The sequence below is a fragment of the Oncorhynchus mykiss genome, chromosome 10 (genome assembly GCF_057628025.1).
Source record: "Oncorhynchus mykiss isolate SJ-2025 chromosome 10, ASM5762802v1, whole genome shotgun sequence".
NCBI lineage: Eukaryota > Metazoa > Chordata > Actinopteri > Salmoniformes > Salmonidae > Oncorhynchus > Oncorhynchus mykiss.
Window position 1 is genome coordinate 20,501,586 of NC_143031.1, and position 23,477 is coordinate 20,525,062.

Here is a 23,477-nt window from a genome sequence, read left to right on the forward strand (position 1 = left end):
ATTTGGAAGGAATCAGTGACAGTGGCTAACATTAACTGCATGCATTTTCCCATTCCTTTCAACTAGTTTAGTTTTTTCAAACTTCACTAGGCTACTTCCTGGACCATTCAGCAGCTGTTGCTAGTTGGAAAATCCTATGTTAAAAGTCTTATAACCAATCATGAATCATTTCACAAATTGCATATTATAAAGAGAAAGGACAAGAAAAAGGAAAGTACAGGAGGTGATGATGAGGCTTTATCTGACCTGGCCATTATAGATATAACAAGGTGACCTGGTCAATGATTAACTGACAATACCCCCACTCACACACAAACACAATTATGATGCTATACGGACGGACACAGAGGAAACACAAATACATTGATCGTTTAATTACATTGATATTTTATTGTGATCTCAAAAAGTAACTGTTACACAGCACAAATAATTTAAGCACAAATAAGTTCCTAATTGTCTAGAATGTATCTTCTCATAATCTAGGCTTAAACAGAAGCAGCACAAGATGCCGGAGGAGCAGCGACATCGTGGGTTTGATCATGCATATTGCTTAAGATCTCTTTAGTAGCATTTCTTCAAGCAGTATGTACAGCTGATTGTATCTAACAACATCTACATCTTTATTGAGCATTAAGCCCAAATACACTCAAATAACACAAATAAATAAGTGTTGCACTATAGTGTATTTGAGTGACATGAAATCGTATTTATTTCCAAAAGTGCAGTGTTGACGACCATCAAGCGACAGAAAGAGCAAAGAGGCAACGAGACAAACCACACGTTGACATGCAGTGAAGCAAACTGCTGCAAAACTACGGATCACAAGCATTGACATTCACTTAAAAGGTAACAAACCTGTTCAGAAATATTATTCCAAATAAAGAAACTGTGCAAGCATGGCATTTCAACAAGACACGTTTTTTTTTTAAAAGAAGGCCTATGATAATTATGTTTGTGGTGTTCACTGAAAGTCCTAGCTGATAATATCATGCAGTGAACTATCTGAACATTACAAGAGCATTACACTTTCAAATCAAAGTTTGGGAGATGTTTTCAGACCTCAAAAGTAGTCTGATTTCACTACATCTCACAACGTAGTTGAGGTCTAAAAACATCTGACAAACGTTTATGTATTGTGTAAAATGTCCCTTTAAATAACCATTAGAAATTAGTGGTATTTACCTCGTTCAAAAGAAGGAGAATGGAAAAGTACAAAACATGCACACCTGGAATAATATTCCAGTCACTGTAATATAAATTAGTCACTGTAACAAAAAAAACACAGCAAAATGTCAATTCAGTTTGGAGGCATTGGTGTAAGCTTTAGTCAGTCACTCGACACAGCTCATCTCTATGGGGAATAACGCTTGTGATCCCGCTTCCTTCCAAAATCATTGGTTACATTAAATTGTCTTTTACTTTTAATTGATTATGCCATACAGTGAGTAAAACAACAACACAGGCAGAACTGTTGCAAACAAGATTTTAGCCTACAGTAACAACTAAGGGTGTTTTCACATTGGCCTTTTTAAAATAACTAATCTCAGTCCTCTTTTAAAGTGAAGATAAAAAATAGCTAAATAACTAAATTTTCTTTGTATTCATGCTGCCTTTGCCTTTGAATGAGTACTCAACTCTTTTGCCAGTTCACTTCACCCATTTTGTGGTTCAAGTCCTCTTTGCATTCATATTTCTATGTTTAGAAAGGAACCATTATTTTTCCAACATTCACTCTGGGTTTTTACAAAGTGCAGGACAAACCATTCCATCAGCGTGTGTTATCGGACAGCTAGATATACCTACTTACATTTTGGTAGCTAATAAATTGCATTTAGTTAAAAGATGAGATATAATTGTAATCAGAAGATACTATTAACATGTAATTACTATTGGTAACAGAATAAATAGCAGACAAATATCTGCAGATTAAATCATGCTGTAATTGAAAATTGTACACCCAATGTAGACTACTGGCCCTTTCAGAGATATCATTTATTTTGCACTCCGTGTTGTGATTTTCACCAAATATGTTGTCTTTTCACACTATTTAAAGATGCACTATGCAGAATTCGCTGGTGTACAAAACTACGCAAAAACGAAACTTCAGAACGGGTAGCATAGAAACAGCACTACAGCTTCGTAGACATTTCTATGTGAATTTGGTCAGGTCGCCCAAAAAGTTACATATTGTAGTTTCTTACTGCACGATTGAATAAACCGTTTATGAAGCTCGCTTAGTCTATAGATCACATATTGCAAACAAATAATCTGAACTAAAAACTCACATATTTTGGAATTTCTGTGCATCCTTGACAATCACTAATCTATATCCAAAAACAGCACAGGTATTTTCAGTGAGTCTGGGGTGTAATCATTAGCCAAACAGTCAACCTAAAACACATTTTTGTATTGGACAAATTCAGGTAGGTTCCTCTCCATTTTCATTCCGTCTACTTCCGTTTAAGAAACGTTTGCAACAGAATCAGTGGAATGAATACGTCCCAGCACATCATCATCTTCTCTCTTTTGTGGTACCAATGCGAGGGGTTATGGCAGAAGAAACGGGGTTGCAGTAGTCTAGTGTGTCGTATGGGAATAATGACAAGTAAACCTGTGGAGCTTTGTGCTCACATTGCCCTAAAAAAGGGAATAGGACCAAGAAATTCAAAAATTCAAGGGAACCTGAACTCAGACCACCCCTCAAGATTGGTTCACTTCGGGGGCTCTTTTGAGGGGTCTGAGTTCCTTTGGAGTGTTCACACTGCATGAAAAAAATAAGCAAGCCGCACTGAGTTCACAAAAATTGTCTGAAAGGGACCAAGTATGAAAACACCCAAAGTCATATGTACGTCTCATGTAAATAATTGATTTACTAATTCAGTGAACATTTAATGTGTCACATTCAATATATCTAAAAATATTTACAAATAAAACAATCGTGGACATAGCTGAATAAAGATTTACAAATAAAACAATCGTGGACATAGCTGAATAAAGATTTACAAATCAAACAATCATGGACATAGCTGAATAACATTCATAAAATAAATGACCATTTCTTCAAACTGCTATTCTGATTCATGTGAATTGTCCACATTAGTCTACATTTTGGCAATGAGAATTATGCTCTTGTGAAGTGTTCTTATCATGCATTTGACCTCAAATGTGATTAAATACAATTGATAAATATTGGACAAATGATTTAGAAAAGAAACGGCCTTGCTGAGATGATGGCTGCGAGTGATTTAATTGGATGAATGAATGTCTGCTATCTCTCTTGATTGGTTTTGAATGTAAATGAATCCAGTCCTATATAGTGCATAGGCCCTTTTTTTCCAGCTCATGTATCATTAAGCAATCTTCTTTTAATAGCCTACTTTCATTTCCTTCATATACCCCTCCTCAACCGATAGAATGTTCTGTCTGCACATTGTAACACAAAGCCTTGCTGCATCCCCACTTAAATAAGGAAGGCAACATAGGACTAGATAGTAACTCTGACTTCCCAATACAGTACAGTGCACTACACTACACTACACTACAGAGCCAAATATAGAATAAGTACATAGCTCTTGTACAATTCCCTACATAAGCATAGGAAGCTTATGAAGCCTTTTCAGTTTGTGACTTCTGACAGTCTGACAGCACAGCTTAGGCCTACTGTTATTGCCCTGTCTAATGGTAAAGAGGAAGCACTGTCTCCTTAAATGTACTCAAATATTTTTGGTGTCACAGCCGAACATTCATCACAATGAGATGTATTCAAGGGGCTAACGGACTGGAGAAAACAAAGCACTTGTTCCATGATGATTCAATTAAAGGGATAGTTCACCCAAAGTGCATATTCATTTTGTAATTTGGGTAAACTATTTCTTTAAAAATGCATAATAATAGCAATACATAACCAGCAATGGATGGCTGTTGTACAATCACAAATCATTAAAGCAAGGAATAACAATGAGTCAGTGAATGACTATGTGGTGCAGCCTCATCATGCACCCCTACAATCGCCATGGTCATCTAGTGGTGCTGGTGGTTCTGAAGTCGCTGTGGGGGTTAGAGGCAGGGCGTGGAGGGGAGGGTGTGTGTGAGCATGTGTGTGAGCGCTGGTGGGGTGAGCGGTTGGCAGTGACGTGATGTAGCTGGGAGGACGGAGGACGGAGGGGGGGGGGGGGGGGGGGGTTGAGGAAGTTAGAGGTATAGGGTCAGGGGTTAGAAGTCAGGGGGAGTGTATTTACAGGTTGACCAGGTGGAGATCGGAGGCGGCAAAGTGGGGGCACAGCGCCATGTCGGGGTTCTTGAGCTGCCGCAGCACCCGCCGGTGGAACTTGGAACGCACACGGTTGAACTCCATGATGTCACAGGGGTCCTCCTCGATCCAGAACCGATGGAACTCCTGCATTAGGTAACCTATGAGAGGAGAGGGTGGACCATTAGCCGGACAGAACCACAGTAGCCTGGTCCTAGAACTGTTTGTGCTATCTTGACAATTCCTATGGTCATAGTTGGCTATACAGCACAAACAGATCTGGGACAAGCGGCTGGGATCACAGAGGAGGACCAGAAGAAAACGGAAAACCTGTAGGTTAGCAGGTAAGGGTGGGACAACAGTATAACGTTTTCATACAGTACTACAATAACTGCACCAAAATGGAAAAAAACATTTGTTTTGGGTTATCATACTTCAGGGAAAGATACTACTATGATATTACGATATTGGGATAAAACAATATTTCAGGGAAAGATACTGTAGGAATTCTAACAGCATTTTCTGTCTGACAATTTGAAGGCATGCTGATTGATATTAGTGTGAAGCATGACTGAAAGTGTATAAGTGTGCCGTTCGGTTCTCAAGTTATATCAGTATCAATATAGCGTCACACGTGCTAGCAGATTTAACACAAAGACTGCATCTGAAATGGCACCCTATTGGACTCTTGGCAAATGTCTTACACTATATAGGGAATATGTTGCCATTTAGTAGTACAATACATATGGAATAGGGTGCCATTATGGGCACAGTGGTTCCCACTCACAGAAGGTCTGCTGGAAGTGGCTGAGGCTGGGCATCTCCGGGGCTACGTTGTACAGGTGGGTCTTCAGGGCTCCGCTCACCAGCAGAGAGTAGGCCAGATCCGTGATGTTGATGCCCACAATGGCAAAGGAGTATCTGGAACAATCAGTTATAAACATATCTCAGTTTATCTGAAGCTGGAACGAAGGCAATCTTTTAAGCTGTGCACAAGCCTCTGTGCTGCCCCCTGTGGTTGTTCCTTCTACATGACTTAATAAGTAGGCAGTAGGCAATAGTGGATATGGACTAGAATGGAATATATTTACAGTCTTATACTTTTAATGTAGCTTAATGATCTCACAGGTTTTGATTGGGTGAAAATAATGTATGGCCCTGTTGAGATTTGAAATCCACAACGTGGACTTGACCTATTGCAGTGCAAGTATGAGAAGTGATTTTGCCAAGGTTTGCCTGAGACAATTGAACTTAAGGAATAGGTGTGTACAAGAGCTGAATCTAAACAAATCCTGGCACACACACACACATTTCACCCTCTGAAAACACACACACACACACACAGCCTGAATATAGATGTCATCGCCGGACTTTCAGTGCTGAAACAGCCCCTCTGCCAGATCCAGATCTCCCTAGAGCTAAAGTAACCCTCCACTCCAAACCCAGATCTCCCTAGAGCTAAAGTAACCCTCCACCCCATGCCCAGATCTCCCTAGAGCTACAGTAACCCTCCACCCCATGCCCAGATCTCCCTAGAGCTAAAGTAGCCCTCCACCCCATGCCCAGATCTCCCTAGAACTACAGTAACCCTCCACCCCATGCCCAGATCTCCCTAGAGCTACAGTAACCCTCCACCTCATGCCCAGATCTCCCTAGAGCTACAGTAACCCTCCACCCCATGCCCAGATCTCCCTAGAGCTACAGTAACCCTCCACCCCATGCCCAGATCTCCCTAGAGCTACAGTAACCCTCCACCCCATGCCCAGATCTCCCTAGAGCTACAGTAACCCTCCACCTCATGCCCAGATCTCCCTAGAGCTACAGTAACCCTCCACCCCATGCCCAGATCTCCCTAGAGCTACAGTAACCCTCCACCCCATGCCCAGATCTCCCTAGAGCTACAGTAACCCTCCACTCCATGCCCAGATCTCCCTAGAGCTAAAGTAACCCTCCACTCCATGCCCAGATCTCCCTAGAGCTAAAGTAACCCTCCACTCCATGCCCAGATCTCCCTAGAGCTACACAACCCTCCACTCCATGCCCAGATCTCCCTAGAGCTACAGTAACCCTCCACCCCATGCCCATATCTCCCTAGAGCTACAGTAACCCTCCACCCCATGCCCAGATCTCCCAAGAGCTAAAGTAACCCTCCACTCCATGCCCAGATCTCCCTAGAGCTACAGTAACCCTCCACTCCATGCCCAGATCTCCCTAGAGCTACAGTAACCCTCCACTCCATGCTCAGATCTCCCTAGAGCTAAAGTAACCCTCCACTCCAAACCCAGATCTCCCTAGAGCTAAAGTAACCCTCCACTCCATGCCCAGATCTCTCTAGAGCTACAGTAACCCTCCACGCCATGCCCAGATCTCCCTAGAGCTACAGTAACCCTCCACCCCATGCCCAGATCTCCCTAGAGCTACAGTAACCCTCCACCCCATGCCCAGATCTCCCTAGAGCTACAGTAACCCTCCACCCCATGCCCAGATCTCCCTAGAGCTACAGTAACCCTCCACCCCATGCCCAGATCTCCCTAGAGCTACAGTAACCCTCCACACCATGCCCAGATCTCCCTAGAGCTAAAGTAACCCTCCACCCCATGCCCAGATCTCCCTAGAGCTACAGTAACCCTCCACCCCATGCCCAGATCTCCCTAGAGCTACAGTAAGCCTCCACCCCATGCCCAGATCTCCCTAGAGCTAAAGTAGCCCTCCACCCCATGCCCAGATCTCCCTAGAACTACAGTAACCCTCCACCCCATGCCCAGATCTCCCTAGAGCTACAGTAACCCTCCACCTCATGCCCAGATCTCCCTAGAGCTACAGTAACCCTCCACCCCATGCCCAGATCTCCCTAGAGCTACAGTAACCCTCCACCCCATGCCCAGATCTCCCTAGAGCTACAGTAACCCTCCACCCCATGCCCAGATCTCCCTAGAGCTACAGTAACCCTCCACCTCATGCCCAGATCTCCCTAGAGCTACAGTAACCCTCCACCCCATGCCCAGATCTCCCTAGAGCTACAGTAACCCTCCACCCCATGCCCAGATCTCCCATAATCCTTTAAGACACTGCCAAGCCTATGGTATGATGAGGACACATGGACATCAAAGGATTCTTCTTGATATTCTCTCCTGTGCCATCTCCGCTGTGCGTGCGTGTTTTAGGGATTTGAGACTCACCCAATTGCTTTATCAAAGTTCTTCTGTTCCCATTCTGCTTTGCTCATTTTGCTGTGGAGGACACAAGCGTGAGTGTGAGTGTGCATCTAGAGCTCTGACATTGCAGTGTTTTCTGACTAGTGAAGTAGCCTGGTCCCAGATCTGTTTGTGCTGTCTTGCCAACTCCTATGGTCATTGTCAGACAGCACAAACAGAACTGCAACCAGTCTACTTCAGAGGTACCTCAGAAACGTACAAAGACCTCAGCTAATGAAACAATATGAGTAGTGCAAGGAAAGTGCCATGATGCAGTTACATATGACAATATCCATGACTATTTAGATTCTATAACTGAACTGAATGGAATGCATAACCATAACAAGTACATATAGAGATAATTCTAAAACGTTGCAAATCAATTGGTCAGTATGAAAGTGAAATGATGAAGTAGTACCTTGCCTCTTTGGGAATGCTCCTACACACGTGAGAGACAGGGATGGAGAGAATGGAGGTGGAGAAAGAAAGAAAGTGAGTGTGCCCAGTGAGATGTAGACCAAAGCAAATGTGCCAAATGACAGAAATTAAAACGCTAGTCACAACTGCAGTCATCCAAGTCCGTACTATAAATTGCAGCTATAGACTGACACAGCCACAATGTAGCCTAACCAGTGTGGAAAACCTAGTGTTGGGTTCATTAGGGCACACTGGAAAAAAGTCTTAAATTGTACACAACGGAAAGCAAAAATGTGTGTTTCTTATTGGGCAAGTTCAGGTAGTTCCTCCCTGTTCAGTCCTTTTTTTGTTGTTAGGTGCTTAATGAACATGACCCACGAGAAACTCAAAACATCAGAGAGGTCTGAAGGGAAATAGAATTCAAGACTACTGATAGGGATTCCCCTTTTTAGAAGATTTCCTCCAATGAGGTTTCAATAGTGGGACTCTGTTATGTTGAGAGTTAGTGTGACTCCAGCGCTTAAATTAATCATACAGGTCGAGTTCCAGGCCAACTACATTGCAGACGTTGCATTGCATCAACCAATGGTTAAGTGCCACTTCATCGACAGCACAGTCGGGCATCTGATTGCTATATCATATGATGTGGCTAGATAATATGTTCAACACCTATCCAGGTGTTGTGGATCTGAAAGGCGTCTCCAATGTAGTCAGCCTGGAACGCGGGATTAGATGGTGAGCTGACAAATAAGCATGATAGGTACAAATCATCCAAAATATCTAGCAGTCATTGGTTCGACCCTAGACAGGTCATTCTTCATAGCATGTTGTAAAGGGTTGAGATAAATCAAGAGCCAATCGCTACGCTATAGGTCAGGGGGCGGGTGAAGGGGAGGGAACCACCTGTGTTTCGGCTGCAAGGAGTCATGAAGCACCTGGAGAGCGGTGGCCTTGTCATGCTCAGCAAAATATCTATGGTAGAGGAAGTTAAAACACAGGGGAAACATAAATTAGGATTGTACAGGATTGTCTCTATGTCCCTTGACATTGTTATTGGATGTATAATCAGTACTGTACTACTGTCTGGTCCTTGTCTGCAGAGGAAAACATTTGTACAGTACAGTGACTCATATTACACACACACACACACGACACTGTCACATGACACTGTCACACACACAGAGACACTCACAGAAGATTGTGTAGGCCCAGTAGACCCATGCCCCTGAAGTCAGTCTTGGGGTCATTGCCTTGGAAACCGATCTCACACCACTGCTTGGAGATCCGCCCAGTGAGTGGTGAATCAGGACGCAGTGTCTTCCACAGCTACAACAGAACAAACACAGACATTAATCAGGGAGAGACTACTTACTGCTATCAGTAAATAAAGCCAGATCCCGTATTCATAAAGTCTCTCAGAGTAGCAGTGCTAGGAACAGGTCTCCCCCTGTCAATATATTGTTATTCATTATGATTTCAAGGCCAAACTGATCCTGGATCAGCAATCCTACTCTAAGACGGTTTATGAATATGGGCCCTGATATTCAAAACCTAGCCCTTTCAAACATAGCAAATAACAATTTATATCAGCAATTCAGTCACCTTACATTCTGAGCAGGGGATTAAATTATATACTCCATCTAACCCACACAAAGTAACTGCCCCACTCTAGCTCCCAAACTATAGAAAGCACAGAAATTCTACCTGTCTAGCTACTTTATATCAATTCCAGTAAGCACAGATGTAAGCAGCACAAGTCAGTATATCAACACATACATTAAATAGTGGTATTTATTGTAGCACTTCATAATGCATTATAATAACATTACATCTTACCTTCATCAGCATCTCCTCATGGTCGGGGTTCTCACAGTCGTACGGCTCCCTGCGTAGCTTCTCCACCTCCGCCACCAGGCTACGGTAGCCGACGATCTGGAACAGACTGGCCTGGAGGGAGATGCCTAGCCTGGGGAGAGACACAGCCATGCAAGGATCAGCCTAGAGGTTAGCCTGGAGGTGACGTACTACTATAGGTTTGTGTTCAATAGACACCAAACGGAAGAGAATGAAAGGGGGAGTGGAGAGAGGCTGGTCTAGTCTTTTCCTATACAAAATGCTCAAACAATAAGCTATGGTGTACCCTAATGAACTCAACCCAGTGCTTCTCTTATGGCTTAGCCTGGATGAGCCTTGAGGTCTGTGAGAGCATGCTCTTTTTGGAGGCTCCTTTTGTAAGTACTGTAGAGCCAGGATTCAATCCAAGGTGCATTGTAGCCGCAGGGCATTTGCAGGGCATTTACGTTTGAGCCGACTTGCAAGGTTTACCAAAAATGCAATCTCTGAAGAACTTTGAGGAAAATACCTTTAAAAAAGGATTGTCAGCTGTATAGTAACCAGCGCTATATGTGCCTTGGACTGAATCCCGGCTCACTGTAGGTGTTTCAATCCTGGTCAGTTGTCTGACTAGAGTAAAAATCAATTTTGTTCTAGTTAGGTCGGGCACGTTATGAACCTTAAAAGACGGTGGCTCTCAGTACTTCATTATAGTGATTAAATCTGCCTATGCAAATGTTGCACAGTGATCCACAGATTCAGTGCTGAACATGATCTTACTGTGGGTTAGTGTCAGGGTTGACCTTCTTCAGGGTCATGATGTCATCGATGGTCTTCTCCACTCGGTCTGGGTGAGCACTGAGGGCAGACTGGCACAGCTGGAGAGGGAAGAATAGGAGGCAGGAGGAGGAAGAATAGGAGGCAGGAGGAGGAGGAAAAGGGGGCATGGAGAGAAGGAGGACGAATAGGGTGCAGGAGGTGGAGGAATAGGGGGTATGAAGAGAAGGAGGAATAGGGGGTATGAAGAGAAGGAGGAATAGGGGGCAGGAGGAGGAGGAATAGGGGGCAGGAGGAGGATGAGGAATAGGGGCAGGAAGAGGAGGAGGAGGAGGAGAAAGAGGAGGAATAGGGGGCAGGAAGAGGAGGAGGAGGAATAGCGGGCAGGAAGAGGAGTAGGAGGAAAGCACAAAGCATCATCACAGTTGTATATAAATGAGTATAAGTTATGAAATACCATATTACCCATCAAATGTACACCACTCACCTCATTCTTTGAGTACCTGAGGGAAGACTCTGAATGGGAAAAACAAGTTAAAAAAGAAATGCTAACAAACCTACAGTATTTCAAACTCCCAGTTCCCACCCACCACTTTTTTATCATTCTCATAGCTTACATATCTCTCACACAGAATCAGAATTGAAGAACAGATTAAATTACATGTTGACGAATTAAACAATTATTCAAAGACAATAAGTAGGCCTACCTATCTTAAGGGTCCTTCGGGCCCCTGGCTTGTTGCTGTGGCAGATCCGTTGCAGTTCGCACCTCCCCGTGACCTTCCTGATCACAAACTTCAGGCCTCGCCACAGACATTTACAGTACAGGAACACAAAGAACTGCGTCACCACCCTACAAGAGGTGAGAGAGAGAGTATATTCTCTCCTATCAAAAGGACAATGTCAGGGGTATTGGACACAGAATGAGACAACTTCTCTACATTCCTTTTGTGACTGACCCAGGTCTTCTGCGTACCCCATCAAGACTGTGTAAGCAGACTAGAGCTAAAGTCTAGGAATTAGCTTGGGGAACTAATTCAAGTCTTCAGGTCACAGTCAAAGTCACTCATCCTCAGTTAGACTAAGACACACTGATTTAATCTAGGACAGAAGTACAGTGATGTGCCACAATGTTCTGTACCTTGTACAGTGTATGCTTATAATGGGCACCATTGTTAAGCGTTTATGCTCAGGGAAGAGAATACCTGCTCAGCCACACAATTTTTTTATACTTGAATCCCAAAGCCTGCCACAGCTCTTCATTTGTGTTGTTGGTCAATGTACCCATCAAATTGATGACTGATCAGTCCAAAAGATGCCCTGGCAGGAAACAGACCTAAACTATCTCCCTCTCCCTCTTTATTAACATGTGAATAACTATTTGCTGTTTGTTTAAAATTACATTATTCTCTCTTCTCCTCTCTCCTCCCCCTCTCCCTCTCTCCTTCAGGCTCCATATTTAGGTCTGAGGGGAGCCACCGCCCCCATCCTGATAAGAGAGTGTAGTTCCAGATGCCCAACAGGGACAGAGGGAGAAGCATGACGTGGGTCGGGCACACAGCAGCCTCCTAATGTAGGCTGTACAAGCACCGTGTGTGTGTGAGGGGGGGTGGAGTGTGAGAATGTGAATTTGTACATTCTCTACAGTTGAAGTCGGAGGTTTACATACACCTTAGCCAAATACATTTAAACTCAGTTTTTCACAATTTCTGACATTTAATCCGAGTAAATATTCCCTGTGTTAGGTCAGTTAGGATCACCACTTTATTTTAAGAATGTGAAATGTCAGAAAAATTGAGAATTATTAATTTCAGCTTTTATTTCTTTCATCACATTCCCAGTGGGTCAGAAGTTTACATACACTCAATTAGTATTTGGTAGCAATGCCTTTAAATTGTTTAACTTGGGTCAAACGTTTCAGGTAGCCTTCCACAAGATTCCCACAATAAGTTGGGTGAATTTTCCTTGCTCGCACACGCGTTTTCAGTTCTGCCCACCAATTTTCTATGGGATTGAGGTCAGAGCATTGTGATGGCCACTCCAATATCTTGACTTTGTTGTCCTTAAGCCATTTTGCCACAACTTTGGAAGTATGCTTGGGGTATTGTTTGTACAGATGTACATTTTCTCCCAAGGATGAACCAGACTTGTGGAGGTCTACCATTATTTTCCGAGGTCTTGGCTGATTTATTTAGATTTTCACATGATGTCAAGCAAAGAGGCACTGAGTTTGAAGGTAGGCCTTGAAACACATCCACAGGTACATCTCCAGTTGACTCAAATGATGTCAATTATCCTATCAGAAGCTTCTAAAGCCATGGCATCATTTTATGGAATTTTCCAAGATGTTTAAAGGCACAGTCAACTTAGTGTATGTAAACTTCTGACCAACTGGAATTGTGATACAGTGAATAAGTGAAATAATCTGTCTGTAAACAATTGTTGTAAAAATGACTTGTGTCATGCACAAAGTAGATATCCTAACCGACTTGCCAAAACTATAGTTTGTTAACAAGAAATTGGTGGTGTTTAAAAAACAAGTTTTAATGACTCCAACCTAAGTGTGTAACCTATGTAAACTCCTGACTTCAACTGTATTTGTTTATTTGGATCCCCTTTAGCTCTTGCAGAAGCAGCAGCTACTCTTCCTGCACTGTAAACCCCAAAGCATTTTTAACTAAAATACTTATAGTACGTTGAACTCAATGTCAATGAAAAGTCATTTTTACTTAAAATGTGTATGTGGAACTGACTGAAAACTAAATGAGAAGTCACATCAACAAAAACAAATTATGTTTCAACCCATTAACTTTCTACCCAGCATGCTCTACTGCAGGTCCATTTCTGGGAAATGTTTGTAATATGTGTTTTTGCATGTACAATGAGTGAGTGATTGATTAATCTTATGCTACATAAAGATAAATAACATACATTTTCCTAAACTAATCCAAACATTTAGTTAGATTTTTTTGCACCGTTACTGAAATGGTTGTTCCATTTAAAATGGCTCATGTAGTATCAAAACCCTGTCAGTCCTTTTGTAGGTTGTGGGTGAATAACAATTCCAACTGTTGGATAGCCTAACTCTGACTGGATTCCAATAGGAATTACACATCACTTTGCAAACTGGTCTAATGTGATTTACAGGTAGGGTTGCAAATCCTTGTAAATTTCCCAGGTTTTCTAGAAATCTGGGTTGGAGGATTCCTGGAAATGTTCCAACCAGGATAGTTTTTTAATCTGTGAATTTGGGGAAATTACTGGAATTTTGCAACACTACTTGCAGGCCTGATGTGGCCTGTAAACCATCAGTTTCAGACCATTGTATTAGGGTAAAGCTTCCTCAAAATAAGGCCTAATGAGATATGTAATGTATTGTCAGCACAGGAGGCTGCTGGGGGGAGGACGGCTCATAATAAATGGCCAGAACCATGCAAATAAATGACCTGGATACCATGCGTATTTGATACCATTCCACTGATTCCGCTCCAGTCATTACCACGAGCCCATTCTCCCCAATTAAGGTGCCACCAACCTCCTGTGATTGTCATAAAGAGTTTAATTATAATGACAATCTTCACCTTGGAACTCACTTGGTGAAGGCCACAGGATTGGAATACAGTCATGGGTGGTAACTGTACATTTCACTCAAAAAGGCAAAGTATACTGGGAAATGATTTTGGAGGCGTGCCTTAGTGGAGCCATTACTCAAAATGTTCAAGCTGATACAACTCAAATCTGGACCCCCTACAACACGTGTCAAACTCATTCCACGGAGGGCCAAGTGTCTGCAGGTTTTCGCTCCTCCCATGTGCTTGAGTATTAATTGAAAGGAAAAAAACAAAAACCCGCAGACACTAAGCCCTCCATGGAATGAGTTTGACACCTCTGAGATAGTCACTGTGACCGTATAGGGCAGGGGTGTCAAACTCATTCCATGGAGGGCACTGCCTGCTGGTTTTTGTTTTTTCCTTTTAATTAAAACCTAGACAACCAGGTGAGGGGAGTTCCTTACTAATTAGTTACCTTAATTCAGCAATCAGGTACAAGGGAGGAGCGGAAAAACTCACAGATACTCGGCCCTACGTGGAATGAGATTGACACATGTGCGCTGTTGGTTTAAGTAACGACTACAAAATCACTTTAAGTAACTGTTCTCAGATATATTAAGTGTATCTATCTATCTAATCTATCTAGGGGAACCTGTTTGGAGGTGATGAGTTGGAGTGAGAACTGTGGTTCATGGCCCGTACTCAACTGAGTACCTGCCCTGTCGGAGAGCTTGGAAGCTATAAGGCTCTATCTGCATTTTTGTCAAAATGTAGTTATTGACATAGCCTTGTTCTGTTCAATGTTCAGCAAGTGCCAACACAGGTGAACACTACTAGTGCTTTGAAATGTGTTCGAAATGTGATAATAACCTAATATTAGGGACGTCAAACATTCAGGCTTCTGCACTGACACCATGGAGGCTCTAGTCTAGAGCGCCTGGTTAAATTGTGTTTGAGAGCATTTTATAACTGTCTAACTGGTTAATTAGTGAGAAATAGATATTGTTGCAATGTGAGTGGGCAACATATACTATCGTCTTAAATTGATATGTTTAATTATTTTTCCATATGAAATTATTGGATATTTCCCTAATTTCCCTAATGTGGACAGTTTGTGCTATTACCTTACACAAGCTTGCATTGCTACCCCATAAAATTGAGTGGAATTACACATCCTTTTTACCTTAGATTGGTAATGTTAGTATAAACATTTATAGTCATCACAATGACAAGATTGACTGCTTAAAACATATCAATATCTTAATGAAATGGGTTAATGGAATGACACCAAAAATTTGAGGTGGTCTCTCTAAAAGTCGTTGGCTACACACCAATAAACAGATTTGACAGTCAAATTTAAATAGCTGCTAAACATTCTCACTGTTGATATCCTATGCCACACTGTAATTCATTTGAAATAGGATCAGTTTGGGCCAAAAGGTTACCGACCACCACGGATGAGCTCACTCTCCTTGCCTGTCTCATTACACCACGGTCAGAGCCGGCTGCAGACAATGATCAGGTAGGGGGAAATCCGATTTTCAACATTTATAATTTTAAAATGTATGCAACGATTTTCCACCAACAGGTTTCTTTCTGTGAGAATGCACCACACACAACCAATAGGTTGAGTACCTTATGATAAGCTGTAGACCACACTATCTACCAAGAAAGTTCTCATATATATTATTCGTAGCCGTCTATTTACCACCACAGACCGATGCTGGCACTAAGACCGCACTCAACCAACTCTATAAGCCCATAAGCAAACAAGTGGCGCTTCTAGTGGCCGGGGACTTTAATGCAGGCAAACTTAAATCAGTTTTACCACATTTTTACCAGCATGTCACATGTGCAACCAGAGGAGAAAAAAAATTAAAAGGGAAACCCAGACGCGAGCTGCCCAGAGCCTACCAGACAAGCTAAATGCCTTTTATGCTCGCTTCGAGGCAAGCAACACTGAAGCATGCACGAGAGCACCAGCTGTTCTGGATGACTGTGTTTTAACGCTCTCGGTAGCCGATGTGAGCAAGACCTTTAAACAGGTCAAAATTCACAAAGTCGCGAGGCCAGACGGATTACCAGGAAATGTACTCAAAGCATGCACGGACCAACCGGCAACTGTCTTCACTGACATTTTCAACCTCTCCCTGACCAAGTCTGTAATACCTACATGTTTCAAGCAGACCACCATAGTCCCTGTGCCCAAGGAACCTAAGTTAACCTGCCTAAATAAGTACCACCCTGTAGCACTCACGTTGGTAGCCATGAAGTGGTTTGAAAGGCTGGTCATGGCTCACATCAACAGCATCCTCCCAGACACCATAGACCCACTCAAATTCGCATACCGCCCCAACAGATCCAGAGATGATGCAATCTCAATCGCACTCCACCCTGTTCTTTCCCACCTGGACAAAAGGAACACCTATGTAAGAATGTGCCCACGAAGCTCATTACTAAGCTAAGGACCCTGGGACTAAACACCTCCCTCTGAAACTGGATCCTGGACATCCTGACGGGCCGCCCCCAGGTGGTAAGGGTAGGCAACGTCTGCCACGCTGATCCTCAACACTGGGGCCCCTCAGGGGTGTGTACTTAGTCCCCTCTTGTACTCCATCTTCACCCACAACTGCGTGGCCAAACACGACTCCAACACCATCATTAAGTTTGCTGACGACACAACAGTGGTAGGCCTGATCACAGACAATGATGAGATAGCCTATAGGCAGGAGGTCAGAGAACTGACAGTGAGGTGCCAGGACAACAACCTCTCCCTCAATGTGAGCAAGACAAAGGAGCTGATCGTGGACGATAGGAAAAGGAAGGCCGAACAGGCCCCCATTAACATCGACGGGGCTGTAGTGGAGCGGGTCGAGAGTTTCAAGTTCCTTTGTGTCCACATCACCAACGAACTATCATGGTCCAAATACACCAAAACAGTCGCGAAGAGGGCACGACAAAACCTATTCCCCCTCAGGAGACTGAAAATATTTGGCATGGGTCCCCAGATCCTCAAAAAGTTCTACAGCTGCACCATCGAGAGCATTTTGACCGGTTGCATCACCGCCTGGTATGGCAACTGCTTGGCATCTGACCGTAAGGCGCTACAGGGGTAGCCCTCTGGACCTATATAATAGGCGTGTCAGAGGAAGGTCTATAAAATTGTCAGAGACTCCAGTCACCCAAGTCATAGACTGTTTTCTCTGCAACCGCATGGCAAGCGGTACCGGAGCGTCAAATCTAGGACCAAAAAGCTCCTTAACAGCTTCTACCCCCAAGCCATAAGACTGCTGAACAATTAATCAAATGGCCACTGGACTATTTACATTGACACCCCACCCCCCCCCTCCATTTGTTTTTACACTGCTGCTACTCGCTGTTTATTATCTATGAATAGTCACTCTACACCTACCTACATGTACAAATTACCTAAACTAACCTGTACCCCCGCACACTGACTCAGTACCGGTACCCCCTGTATATAACCTCGTTATTGGTATTTTATTGTGTTACCTTTTTATTATTTTTACTTTAGTTTAATTAGTAAATATTTTCTTAACTCTTCTTGAACTGCACTGCTGGTTAAGGGCTTGTAAGTAAGCATTTCACGGTACTTGTTGTATTCGGCACATGTGACAATTAAAGTTTGATAAGAAATGCATAACTGCATATTCCGATTACTGACTTTGAGCGTTTCATCATGGTTTGCGTTTTCAACACCAATCAAATAAGAGTTTGTCAATCTCGACAAATAGAAAATACATCCCTCCCTGCTAAGTATCTAAAGCGTGGAATCTCAGAATGCCATTCAACTTTTTGTTGTTTTGAAACAGTCTGTTTGCAATCATCGATTGGCAGGTGCGCAGTTTGGATGCAGGACTTGTATTACAGTGGAGTGGATGAACGTGCGCAGGTAGCCGACACGAGAATTTTGAAGTAGCCTAATAAGATTTTTTTTAAATGTGAATGGTTGTGTTTATGCTACAAAAATAAGGTAATACAATTTAAAAGTTAAATGACAAATATTTAGGCTATAATTGAAGCATTAGGATCTAGGTCAAGGAATAGCCTCTTGGATCGGAAAGGAGGCAGAACGTGCGTTAAGCTTTTTTGAATACCAGGGTCTGCTGGGAGCATAGGCCTTTGTGGCTACAATATATAGGACGACTTGGGAGAATGATGATTGGCAACGGACAGAGCATCAGTATCAGAAAAAACATTTCTGACAGTCCTTGTACTGTGCCTTTCTAGAATGTATAATATGTAGAAAGTAGACCCACAACTGAACCAAATAGAATTAATGGAAAGAAACATTCAAATAACAGGGCTTTTATGCAATTATTCAAATGACATTTTCACTGCAGTTTACAGCCTAGTGTAGAATGGTACTCATTTGAAAACAATAATGCTAATATTAATTGCATTGTGGTGTTGTAGGCTAGTCTAGGTAGGGTAATTGTATTGTCCCTAAGGCCATACAAATTGAATTAACTGTATAACAGCAAAACAAAACAAAAAAAAGGATCACTATCACTACATCTAATAAAAGTTGTATACTTTGTAATAATACTAAACAACCTTTGTACATCACCTAACGACCTCACCAAGAGATTTTAGCCTTTTGGTATTGTAGCGAACGATGAGGCAAGGCAATGCGGGAAAGACAAACACTCTAGACATGATGTTAATAGGGTTAACCCACTTGCAGAGATTTGTAATGTGGCTCATATAGCGAGGTTTGCTACATTGCCCCCTCCGTATTTAAAGGCACGTCCCTGTGCTTCGACTACTCAGCCCCGTAGCATGTCTGAGCCATGCGTTCTGATGGCCTCACGGCCGTCATCCCAATTCTGACACCAATGTAGCAAATAGCAGGACAAGGAAGTGAAACAAGGTCACTGGTGTGAAATTTAAACATCCTATGCATCGTGCCAAAAGGGTTAACACACTTGGTTGGAATAGTATAATTTCATCTTATATTTTACCCACTTAGCAGACACTTTTACTCAAGGGCACATTTTTCACCTAGACAGCTCAGGGATTTGAATCAGCAACCTTTTGTTAATGGCCCAATTCTCTTAACTGCTAGGCTACCTGCAACCCTCATCATGGCTCATATTACAGTCACAGGGATCAGGGTTTGCGTCTCAGTACCCCCTAAACCATTACTGTGTCTTCGGAAAGTATTCAAACCCCTTGACTCTCTCCACATTTTGTTACGTTACAGCCTAACTCTAAAATTGATTAAATTAAGAAAATCCTTAGCAATCTACAAATCTTTTTTGTCATTATGGGGTGCAATAAAAATAAATAAAAAATACATAAATACACTTACATAGGTATTCAAACCCTTCGCTATTTCAGTTTAAAATGTTTAAGAAATTAGCAAAACTGTCTAAATCTGTTTTTGCTTTGTCATTACGCGGTATTGTGTTTAGAATGATGAAGGGAAAAAAACGATTTAATCAATTTTAGAATAAGCCTGTAACCTAACAAAATGTGGGAAAGTCAAGGGGTCTGAATACTTTCCGAAGGCACTGTATATTGGTGTCAGGTGTTGAAGAGCAACATTAGTCACAGTACATTTGTGTTAGGCTAGCAGTGTTTTTGTCAGGTTTCTGTACTGTGACGGCAGAGTATGCTAAACAAATGTGCACCCGATTGCTACAAATCATCATATAATTCGGCCAGGTAGGCCTACTTTGCAGTCTACATTTAAGGTAAACTGAATCTCTTTCCCCCATAAGTCTGTCCCAATTGAGCTACTCCATGCTCTCCTACTTTAGCTACTCCATGCTGTCCTACTTTATATACTCCATGCTGTCCTACTTTATCTACTCTATGCTGTCCTACTTTAGCTACTCCATGCTGTCCTACTTTAGCTACTCCATGCTGTCCTACTTTAGCTACTCCATGTTGTCCTACTTTAGCTACTCCATGCTGTGCTACTTTAGCTACTCCATGCTGTCCTACTTTAGCTACTCCATGCTGTCCTACTTTAGCTACTCCATGCTGTCCTACTTTATCTACTCCATGCTATGCTACTTTAGCTACTCCATGCTGTTCTACTTTAGCTACTCCATGCTGTCCTACTTTAGCTACTCCATGCTGTCCTACTTTAGCTACTCCATGCTGTTCTACTTTAGCTAGCTATGGTTAGTAAAGCGGGGCAACTAAAAAAATGACAGAATTACAAAATGTAAACATAATATTGGCAACTTTTTAATGTATTTTGATGCACCAGTAAATAGTATGCACATTTACATTACAATTTGGCACAGTGCATTATTTATGACAGTTGTATAACCTTAAAATCAACAGAAAAAAAGCTACATCACTAATCTGTACTGTGTGCTTTGCAGGGTGTGGTTTCTCTGCAAGGACTTAGTAACAATAGTTTTGATTTTCTCTTGTCAGACCAAGAAATAGACAAGTCAGGATGAAGCTGTCCCAGTTTATATGATGTCCCACTCTTTCTGAATTCACCCTATTCATGAAAATGTCTTGTCAACAACAGGAAGCAGCAACAGCATAATTTTCAACTTAAGTTTAAGCAATATAATTAATCTCCAATTGTATTGTACTTAATCAGGTAAAAACTGCAGAATGGGTCCAAAAACGTGCTGTGATTGATTTATGTTGATGATATACCAGAAATCACCAACAGGGGTTTGCCCTGCCTACTAATATGAAGCAGATGATAGTATGAAAGGATACACAGTAACCATGTAGACTAACACATGTCCACTGAGTGTATTGATCACAGACTACACATCCCGGGGGACCATTTTCTCTCCCCACTGCCTGAGAACGAGACTGGCATGCTAAGTAGGCCAAGCACACGCAGGGTAAGCGCATTCAAACATTAGCCAACTCCATTAGCCGATGGAGCAGCACCAAGCACTGCCATGGGACACGGGAATAAGCGGAGAGCACTTGTGCTTGCAAACACTCACATGGTAATTAAGTCATTGGTAGGCCTACACTACGCACAATAACTACCCTAACCGAGCGTCGTCACTGAAAAGATCGTAAAGGCGCGAGAATAAAGGCCTGGTTGCCTGCAAAAACCCCCTGTATTCTTCTACACCTGACCGATTGGCGGAGCTGTCCTTTCAGCACCTCACACACAAGGGCACAGTTTGTCACATAAAATCGGGCCTATCTAAACAATATGGTGTAAATTAAATTCGGGTTGTCAAGCTTCTTGATAACTAGCTTCTTATTCATTCGCATTTGACCATGGAAAAACAACATGCATTTAAGGCCACTGGGAGGAATTCGTTTACCATTTAAGGCTATATAAACAAAATGTCACTCCACATGAGTGAAAAGAAAGCATTCAACATTTTAGGCTTCGTCTATGTGAGTTGACAGTATAGTCAAGGTCTCATTACAAGAAGTTCTAACCATTCATTAAAAAACATATTTATTAGGCCAGGCCTATAGCAAAGTATCCCTTGCAGAAAGAGCATGTATTTGCCTACCTCAAAAAATGCTTCATTTTTATGGTTTTGCCGAGTTCCTTATCGTTTCTTTAGAAATGACACACGGGAAATGGCCGATGTATTCCTGCATAAAAAAGAAACGGGTGGGAAGGGAAAAACATAATTTTACATTATTGATACAAGCACACAGAAACAAAGATAGCCCTAAAACGTGTTAATGTCTGGTGAATGGCGCGTTTTATGTGGTCGGCAGTTTCCATGGTGCTGCTGTGCTGTCGGATTATAGGCTATATGCTACATTGCTGTGAGCAAGTAACGATATAGCCTAGCCTACCAGTTCTTCGGGTAAGGCTACCTGGAATATGATGAAATGAACATTCTTAATCTCATTATAAGGTAAATACATCACACAGTTGTGTGGTTTGGTGCAGCCTGTTTCTCGAAGCTAATAATTGGCACCCAAATCACACCATGCATAATCCGAGCTCTCGAATAACACAATGAAATCAATCGTGCGTCCCAAAATGGAACATGCACATATTTACAAATATATCAATAAATTGCACTCACAGGAAAGAAGAAATGAGAGGAGCCTTAAAAAGACGCAATAGATTGCCGCCGGTGGTGGCCTCGCGTTTGTGTGGTTGTCGTCTTTACTCCGTAGCAGGTAACTGTTCTTCCTCCATGATGACAGCGTCACTGAGTGGATGGGGAGACGGAGCGGCAGAACAGCATCGCAATGCAGGGTTGTGGCCGCCGCGAGGTGGAGTAAAGAGCGTCAGCCCAGCCCAAGCCTCGCGCTTCAGACAGACACCTTCGTAAAAACAAAACGGGTCACCGACTCATCAGACCCAAAGAGATGTCCACCTAAATTATATCATTTTATCAGATTGTCATGTTTGTTTTGTGTCGCTTAGGCCAGCTAGCCTACTACAAAATAGCTTAGGGAGCAGGAATCGCAGTCTGTCAGGGTCAGGTGATGTCTGGCCATTTCGACTGTCAACCAAAAAAAACTCTATTTTTGTGACACTATAAGATCAAATGGGCTATTAAGCCTATATACGTATTGGATGCGCGAGCACGAACCTCAAGGTTTTAAATTGTGTGTTCTAATGAGCTATCAATATTATCTAGTCGTGTGATTTACAGGCCCCGCGATCTGTTATTTCTGTACGTCCAACAGTGCATCGTCTTATAGGGCTAGGCTATCGATCTGTTTCTTGTATTGTCTCAAGACAGACCTGGCAACTTGTCTAACATGATGCAGGGTCTCTCTCTAATTATAGCCTATCATTAATTTTGATTTGGTTTCTAGGATAACTGTCTCCATACACTTGAAATATTAGTTGTGCATGCTTGTTTGACAACCATAATAACCAAGACTAAGAATCAAGATGTTAATTAAATAATGTGTGTAGCCATAATGCAGCAATTGGTTTGCACTTTGCAGCATTGCCCTTTCAATACTATCTGTTCGTCTGAATATGGGACATTACATTGACAAACTGACAGTCACTGAAGGATATAGCACAATAATGACAACACAACATCCACATATAAAATAAGAGCCATGATGAGGTAACCAGAAATACAAGAGAATAACTGACTTTATTATCATCAATAGGCTATTTAACCCTTGTGTAGTCTTAACATTCTGTATACTCCCTTAGTCCCAAGGGTAAAAAATGACCCGTCTTCACTAAACCCCAAAAATAAAGCAGCTTAATTTAATTTTAAACCCCAAATCTATTTTGTGTATAGAAACAACCGGTCATTCATCATAAACTTTGTGAATATCTGGGTTTTCCCTCTTCACAATGCAGAAAGACTGCATTTAATCAGTGGACACCACTCGTTTTTATTACAACACACCTATAATAATTGTTTTCTTTACTAAAAGAGGTTTATTGTTATTTTTATTATTGCTAAAGGTACTAGGTGTAAACATAATTTTTTTTTAGCAAGAGATAGCACTTGTATAGCCTAAGAAAGTAGCATACATGTGCAG

At 42.2% G+C, this 23,477-nt stretch overlaps 1 protein-coding gene across 2 annotated transcripts; it reads right to left on the reverse strand.

Moving 5' to 3' along the window:
* Positions 1–367: 367 nt before the first annotated feature.
* On the reverse strand, positions 368–22,665 carry LOC110533470 (ELMO/CED-12 domain containing 1). 2 transcript variants are annotated; one of them, XM_036989864.2, is made up of 12 exons: positions 22,040–22,210; positions 21,509–21,593; positions 11,178–11,323; positions 10,958–10,986; positions 10,474–10,571; positions 9,697–9,826; positions 9,053–9,186; positions 8,764–8,832; positions 7,862–7,882; positions 7,429–7,479; positions 5,037–5,170; positions 368–4,410 (listed from the first exon to the last, which is right to left on the reverse strand). In XM_036989864.2, exons 2-12 carry the CDS (start codon positions 21,523–21,525, stop codon positions 4,235–4,237), a joined length of 1,005 nt encoding a protein of 334 aa, XP_036845759.1. In that variant the 5' UTR covers positions 21,526–21,593; positions 22,040–22,210; the 3' UTR covers positions 368–4,234. The 2 variants fall into 2 exon arrangements, with proteins under 2 accessions (XP_036845759.1, XP_036845760.1); XM_036989865.2 differs by lacking the exon at positions 7,862–7,882 and having other exon boundaries at positions 22,040–22,665.
* Positions 22,666–23,477: the final 812 nt, after the last annotated feature.